Source organism: Quercus lobata, chromosome 10 (genome assembly GCF_001633185.2).
Source record: "Quercus lobata isolate SW786 chromosome 10, ValleyOak3.0 Primary Assembly, whole genome shotgun sequence".
NCBI lineage: Eukaryota > Viridiplantae > Streptophyta > Magnoliopsida > Fagales > Fagaceae > Quercus > Quercus lobata.
Genome location: NC_044913.1, coordinates 23129078 through 23137343, shown reverse-complemented (window position 1 = coordinate 23137343; position 8266 = coordinate 23129078). Strand labels below are relative to the sequence as shown.

At 37.1% G+C, this 8266-nt stretch overlaps 1 protein-coding gene across 2 annotated transcripts; it reads right to left on the bottom strand.

Moving 5' to 3' along the window:
• Positions 1-949: 949 nt before the first annotated feature.
• LOC115963407 (probable translation initiation factor eIF-2B subunit delta) lies at positions 950-8266 on the bottom strand. Of its 2 annotated transcripts, none has more exons than XM_031082401.1 (7): positions 7521-8266; positions 6502-6636; positions 5228-5592; positions 1955-2699; positions 1718-1814; positions 1573-1627; positions 950-1335 (listed from the first exon to the last, which is right to left on the bottom strand). In XM_031082401.1, exons 1-7 carry the CDS (start codon positions 7993-7995, stop codon positions 1273-1275), a joined length of 1935 nt encoding a protein of 644 aa, XP_030938261.1. In that variant the 5' UTR covers positions 7996-8266; the 3' UTR covers positions 950-1272. The 2 variants fall into 2 exon arrangements, with proteins under 2 accessions (XP_030938261.1, XP_030938262.1); XM_031082402.1 differs by having other exon boundaries at positions 1050-1335; positions 5228-5589; positions 7521-8265.

Below are 8266 nucleotides of genomic sequence, written 5' to 3'. Positions count from 1 at the left end.
ATTCATCATCTGCTTTAGCTGTAGTAGCTAGAGACAGTGTGGGGGACATCATCAAAATCTGGTCCAAAATCCAAACCTTCAGCTTTCCAATTGTAGCCGAAGCCTCTGCCATTCTCTGGGCTGCCCAACTCGCACATGAAGAAGATTGGAACCACATCATCATCGAGAGAGATGCCAAAAACTGTTTTGATCCTCTTTCCTCAGAGAATGTTATCCCTGACTGGTCTATTATTAACATTATTAGCAGTATTTTAAGCTTAAGTCTAGTTTCTTAGGTTGTTTGTTTGGATGGGTTAAAAGGGATTGTAATATGGCTGCTCATGCAGTTGCAAAGTTTTCCCTTGACAACAAAAAATCTTTTTGCTTCAATAAATACAATCTCCCAGGAGCTCTCGCCTCCACCTGTAGGTAGATTGTCTTAGTTGTACTTTGTTTTATTTCTATGAACATTGCAGTTTATCCCAAAAAAAAAAAACAAAAAACTCTCCTAATAAACATCATAAAAGTGGTAGCTTTGTGCATTCATGATGAACTTTTGGCAATTTGCCAAACAGATTAAATTATAGTTTTCTTTCGCTCAATGATAAAATAATGAGAAATGATATTTTACAACTTTTTTACAACATTTTTACAACAAATCCTAAGTGGCAAGTTATTACTAGTTGTTATTGTTGGGGCAAAAAAGTAATCTTAGCGTTAGTTTGAAATTGGAACCAATAACAACTAACCACCTATGATTTGTTGTAAAAATATTATAGACGTGACATCTCTCTAAAATAATAGCTTAGAAATGTCAACTGAGTGTCACAATGTTAAAGACTGAGTGTCACAATGTTAAAGGACAGCAATCTATTCAAAGCCTCCAAAGCTCTTCTGGGGGACAGATCTTCAACTAATGAATTAAACCAAGAGATTTTTTTTGGCAAACAAATCAACATGTATTTCTGGAAAAAAAATTTTACTAGCAATTCATTACCACCATTTATGAGAACTTGCAAGCCAAGCAATCATATACAAGAAAATATTTGGATTACAATAAATGTAGAATGTTTAGGAGAGGCGAAATTATGCACTCTTCACTTGGTTATGTTTTCCCAAAAACACTCAAATACCATTGAGACATATGACACAACATTACCATTTCCAGATGAAAAATGGTAAGAGATATTCCTAAGTGTTGAAATAAAAAATTTTCAAATTTCATTCCCATGGACATTCGCAGAAAATGATGAGCCGTTATCCAGAAAATAGTGTAGCCCATGCAGACTTTATCTAGATAAACACGTGATCTCTCCGATACTCACGAACAATGACAGGTACGCTTGTGGGTGGGATCTACAATAATAAGAATAAGAGAATAATTAATACTACAAATTAGAAAAATCTCAAGCTTCAATATGAAAAGTGTAATTCTACCACTAAAGATTTAGCATGTATTTCAAGTAATTTATGCCATACACAGATTACGTATTGGTGTCCTTGAACTGTGAAGAACAGGTACTAATCCTTGGCATGCTTATAAATAAATGGTAAAGACTAAAATTCAGTTATTTATATTACAACATGACTTACCATGCCATAATCAGTGACAATCATGGAGATATAATCTGACGGAGTAGCATCATACCTGTTACAGAGTCCCAGCAAGGTAAGTGAAATTTGAATAATTCAGGAAAAAAAAAATTTTAACTTATTTTTCTTTTTGTGATATGCTTACATTAAATTCAACAGTTGCAGATTTTCCTTATTAGCCCAATTATTCAGATAGTTCACATCCGTTCTTCCAGAAACTTTTGCAATAGCATCTGGATCACCTGCAAGAGAAGATGCTCAGACTTTATCATACCCAGTGGCACAAGGCTTCCATTCTAGAGGGTTTGGGAGTGTGTTTGGTGAATATAATGTAATTAAAGGAGAAAAACAAATAAACATCAGCTCATATAAGATGGCATACCTAGTTCGTTAAAGCAGATAGAATCAAGCTGTACCCTTTCATGAAATTTATAGGCTTCGCAGCAGATTAAAACTGGAACATGGAAAGCATTAGCGACCATCGCAACAGATGCAGTCCCAACCCTTGAATACACAGTTCCATTGGATAATACAGAGGCTGCCCCCAGAAACACTTTTGTGACTTCATGCATAACATAAGAGAGCGCATTTATATGACTATATGTACAACTCAGACCCTTCGCTACCAGCCTACGAAGTAATGCTTGGCCTTCAAGCTTTGGACGAGAGTCTACTACCACAACACGGAACTGTTTCCCCATCTCATGGGCATATAACAGAATCATCTCAACAACACATGACGATCCATAAGTGAGAAGAACATCTCCATCCCTAATCTTTGTAACAGCATGTCTAACTATGACCTTGTCTGCAAGTATTATCTTCTCATTAATGAAATGCTCAATATCTGAACAAAGTGCTGCTTTTGCTTCTGATTCAGAAAGAGTTAGAGGTAAGTCTGTTATACGGGTCTTTAAAGACCTAATTGCATTTCCCATGCCGATCGAAAGTGGCCTGCATTCAATAAAGAATGATACATAACTACTGATCTTTGCAGTTAAATCTCTCGCAAGAGTTTTTTCTTGTGGTGTGGAGTAGTCCTCAATGGCTTCCTTAAAAGCTTGAAGCATTGCAATACAACGAGCATTACCCCCAGATATATCTCCAGCTAAATACTGTAATCCAACCTGACAAAGATTCATCCCAAACAGATAATAAACTATTTTTCTTTTGATCAAGATAAACTTGGAAGAAATCAAGGGTTTGGCTTAGATTAGAACTTGGGGACAACAAAAGAAAAGGAATGAAAAGAGGCATAAAGAACTAGAGGGGGAAGACAAGTTGGAAAATTGTTGTATGAACAGGTAAATTCCACAATTGTGGACATTTACAGTGCCATGTTTCTGTCTACGTCCAGTTCTTTAATTTGCCATGTCTTTGCCCACATCATGTTGTCTGTTCCCATGTCTGCATGGGTGACAAAGCTTGGTATTTGTTACATAAAAGTAAGTAAAATATTCTGTTTTCAATTTGCTAATGAAAAAGCTTCACCTTTCTTATTATTAGTAAGGCAGGTTTGGCACCCTTGGTAGGTTTGAAGCCCTTATTATTATAGAAATGGATAGCTGGATTTCATATTGTATCTGTTATTTATAGTTATATTACTATTTATAGCTGTTATTATAGCTATTTATATTGTTACAACGGTACCTTATAAATTTAATTCAGATCCCTATGTTGGAGATTATGGTTTAGCATATTAATCTTCTACCTGGTTGGAGATTATGGTTTAGCATAAGCCCTATGTTGTTTGGAACCTAACCCCACAATGCCTGTTATAGACACCATGAAGAGAGAGGAATCATTGCACTTTTGAAGGTGTGGAAGCCTTGGTTATGTGACTGAATACGTTTTTCACTAGATCATTGCTTAAATGGCCTCATGTTTTGAGTCCTATTCATTTTATTGTAGATTGTATTAATTCTCTCGTTTCAAGTGTGATTCATATTTTGTGTAATTCTCCAAGCAACTTTATGTACACTTGTTGTATTACCTGCGATAGTTTCTCTTCATCGATAAAATCCAATTTGGCTTTCTGCCAGGAAAATCTACCATGGAAGTTATTTTCTTACTTAGATGTCTAATGGAAAAATATAGAGAGGCTCGTAAAAATTTTCATATGATATGGTTTTTGTTAACCTGGAGAGGTTATGTGGTGTGTTTTGAAAAAGAAAGGATTTCCTCTAAAGTATATTAAGATGATGGAGCTGTAATTAGTGTGAGAAAAAGTGAAGCATCACAAGTGAGTTTCCTATAACTATAGGCTTGCTTCAAGGATCAATATTAAGCCCATGTCTTTGCACTAGTGATGGATGAAGCTCCCTAAATCGATTTAAGAGAGAGTCCTTTGGTGTATGTTTTTCTTTTTTTTAATATGATATAGTTCTAGCGGATGAAACTAGAGGTAAAGTTAATGCTAAGTTAGAAATTTGGCAAGACACTAATGCTATAAAATCTAAGGCTTTTGATTAAGCATGATTAAAATTGAGTATGAAGGCTGATAGGACTCGATCATCAATAGATACCAAAGAGAAAGAGCTTTCGATATATTGGATCAATAATTCATAAAGATGAAGATATTGAAGAGGATTTTAAACATAGAATAAGAGAAGGGTGGATGAAATGGAGATGTGTATTAGGAGTATTGTGTAATGTAGAATACCTATTAAGTTGAAAGGGAAAATTTTATAAGACCACTATACAACCAGCTATGCTTTATGGCACAAAATGTTGGGCTGTTAAGAAGCAACATATTCATAAAACAACATAGCTAAAATGAAAATGTGAAGATGGATAAGCAGAAATACATGGAAAGATGGGATTTAAAATGAGAAAATTCACTTAAAGATTAGGGTGGCCCCTATTGATGAAAAGATGAAGGGAAGTTGCTTAAAATGATTTGATCATGTTTATAGGAGCGATTGATGCACCGGTTAAAAAGGGTGAGTTAATTCAAGTAGAAAGAAGGGGAAAAAAAGGGTAGAGGAAGACCAAAATAACGTTAATAGAAGCACTAAAAAATGACATGTCAATTTAGGGAATAACAAAGATTATAACTTTAGATAGAATAGAATGATAGAAACAAAAACATGTGGCCAACCCTGAATGACGGAAAAGAATACATGTGACCACCCTTAACTTATCTATTGAGGATCCATTGCTAACCCAAAAATATTTGGGACTAAGGCTTGGTTGATGTTTGTTATTTATTTGTTTGTTACTTTTTTTATTTTTTTTTAAAGAGTGTGTGCATGTCTGCATTGTATGTATATATAATACAGGGTAAGGCTTAGCTCCAGTGCACTAGAGCCAACACAATGCCGACACGTGACAAAAAACGAATACGTGATTGCATCGTGTTGGCTCTAGTGCACTAGAGCACTAGAGCTAAGCCATGTCCTATGATAATATCCTTTTTAATTACTTTTTTTTATCTTTCAAAACCGGTAGAAAAATATCAAATGATTAATTAATCATAACCATCCAAATGAGCCATAGCTCAACTGGCACTTCCTCCCCCCAAAATTATAGGATAAAGGGTGCTATCTTGGGTTCAAGACCTACTAGGTGCATGTGTAACTTACCGATATAAATAAAAATATATAAATAAATAGAAAAACACTAACTGATCATATCCAAGTTCCTAAAAACGTACCTTGTAAATAGCAGGATGTACAGGGTCAAGTTGGAAGAATTTTGACTCCAAATCAGGAAGCTGAGTTCCATGTTCATATTGAGGCAAATGCCGAAACAATTCAACTCTGTTTCTAGCTTCAGTTTGTTTGACCACAGCATGCTTTTTAGCCTTTTGCACTCGGCTCTTATCATCAAATTGCATGCGTGGAGCAGGAACATCTTTCTTCCTTTCTTTCTCAGGTGGACGATCACCTCCTTTCTTGTCAAAAGATACAACTGAAACTGAAACTGAAACCGGAGGGCCATCTTTCTTTTGTGAAGGTTGCTTCACAGGTTTAACAGGAGCTGCTCCCTGAGATACAGCAGCAGATTTGTTTCCCTCTGCTATACATATCGCATGAGCAAAGTAAAAGCAAACAGTAAGTTCTGGTTGTTTATAGGAGCAATAAAGACCTATTGGACTCGGTTAAGATTTAGAATGCAATCTTAAATTACTAAAGGACCATTTATTATAATATTAATAAAGACCTATTGGTTTAACACTACTAAAACCCATTACAAACTTCTACCAAGGAGATTGCTATATATTCTGGCCTAGATATGCGCCATATTGCTAAAACCTTCATAAATACAATAACATAAACCCTGATGGAAAGTGTGACCAATAAATGGAATAATGCTGATGAAAATTTATAAGTTGGACAGTTGATGTCCCAAAAAAAATCAGAAAGATCTTTCCTAAGAAATACACCACCCCCACCCCCCCCCACCCAAAAAAAAAAAAAAAAAAAAAAAGCTCCTTAAGCAGAGTTGACAAGTCAAATCTTAAAAAGTTAAGCTTAAAAGCAACATATCTGAAAACATCAATGTATTAAAAAAAAAATTCCAGACACCATTTGCCCAAGTCACAAAAAAGGAATAGCATTTAATGATACAATGCAGCACTCTCCTTTTTTTTTGGGGGGGGGGGGGGGGGAGGAGATAAAATGCTCAAAAACCCTTCTAGTAAGCAGGAACTGCCTACTTAAAACATTAAGCTTCCAAAAAGAGCTTGAAAGTCTACAAACATTCAAGTCTGCCCACAATCATGCCCTACTTTGGTATCAAAAGGGCAAACCAACATTTAGTTGGTCTGGCTAAAAATGTTTAATCACTTTCTCACTAGGGAAATAGGTAAAAAGTAAAAAACTTATTTAAGTGGGGGAAAAATGTTGACAAAACAAGTAAATAGTGAAAATAATAGATGATAGTCATCCATGGAATAATACATATACATAAGACCAATTCTCGAACCTTTTCCAGAAGCTTTTGCAGCTCTCTGGGCTTCCTGCAAGGCACGCCTTTCAGCTTTGGTAGTTTTTTCTTTCAGTGGCATTGAACTAGATTGAACTTCATTTTGCTCTTCCACAACAGCTTTTCCACCCTTGCCTGCATTTTGTTACAAATTATTAGAGAGACTAGAAGTCCAATATAATATACACCACACAGGATCCACATATAATCAGTAAACTTTCAGCAAGAGGAAAAAAAACTATTAATATGGAGCAGTAACTTAGCAAACTCGTGCTAAAAGAAACATAGAAATCAAACTTCTATAGGCATGATTATGAATTTTTTTTGGCAAGTAAAAGTTTATTGGAAAAAAAAAGGGTCCTACCCAAGTAAACGAGATGTATACTGCAAGTACAACACAGAAATAGAAGCAAACAAGAAGTAAATTTTTAAAAAATACACAGCTAGTGTAAACTCAAGGAATCTAGGAAATACAAGAATCCCATGAAAAAATGCCATAGATTGCAAAGTCCAATCAAAGCACCTAGCATTCCACTCTATCCAAAGACACCACATGAGACACAATGAAGCTGCTTACCATATCCCCGCATTGCCTCTTCTTCCAAACCGCCCCTTCAAACACAAAAACATCTCTTGCACCGACTTTAGCATTAGCCAAAAAATGCCAAAGCACAATGATTATGAACTCAAATACACATTGATAAAATAAATCCCAACCCCAACAGAATACAATCACTTTAATACAATGGTTACAACTTACAACCGATACATGACGATTCAAATTAACTATTTCTCACAAACAAAAACATTACTTTTGAAAAAAGCTCTATGTCCCAAAACCCATACACCAAATTCAATTCATACTACCTAGTTTCAATTCCAATTAACTAAAAATCTCAATCAAAAACAATGCAACCACAATTACAACACTACAAATTATACACTAAAATCAATACTTCATATTATTACAAATCCAAACTCATTCATAATTCAATTGTATCTAAAAATTGAAGCATTACCGGTTGCTTCGACGGACTTCTTCGACTCCAAAACCGGCGCTGCCGAGGCCGAATTCTCCGGCGCCCTATCCACCATCGTATCGGGAAGACTCGAAGCATACTTCCCTGACTCGCTCCGGCGGAACCACCCATTCGACTCCTCGGAGAACTCCCCATCGACCAACCCGACCCGGCTCGACGGAGACGAAGGCGCGGGCGACGAGCCGAGCAGAGACTCGGACGGGTTGTAGCTCCCAACCGGCACCTGGTCCGCACCGGTCTGGCGGCGTATCCCGGTCTCGGGGACAGGGACGGCGGCGGTACGGTCGGAGGGTTGACGCGGCGGCGGGATCATGACGGGGGAGAGAGAATTGCTGACGGGAGTGTCGGAGGCAAGAGGGTTCCAACCCGGTTGGGGGTTCGGGTCAGGGGTGAAGAATCCGACGTGGCGGACCTTGGGGTCGCTGACGGTTCTGGAGGCGCGACGCGCTTCCATGGAGGAGGGAGGAGCGTGGATTTCAATCGCTAGGGTTTTGGGATTTTGGTTTATGTAAGTGTAGTGAAAGGAATTAAAATTAAAAAGGTTATTGGGATTAGAGAATTTTGTTTAAAACGGAATCTGGGGTTTCCGTTTCACAGTTAGGGGTTTGGGAACTGGAGTGACACCCCGTCACGTTAGCGCAAAAAGAAGACTGCCTTTTTTTTTGGCTGCGGGAAGGTAAAATGTCACCTAACCGCAGTTTTCAGCTTTGACGACCGACTCAATC

Coding starts and splice junctions, on each gene's coding strand:
- LOC115963407 (XM_031082401.1), bottom strand. CDS start 7,995: ATGGAAGCGCGTCGCGCCTCCAGAACCGTCAGCGACCCCAAGGTCCGC. Junction 2,700..5,227: donor TACATCCTGCTATTTACAAG/GTACGTTTTTAG, acceptor AATCTTTGTCAG/GTTGGATTACAGTATTTAGC. Junction 1,336..1,572: donor TTGTCACTGATTATGGCATG/GTAAGTCATGTT, acceptor TTATTATTGTAG/ATCCCACCCACAAGCGTACC.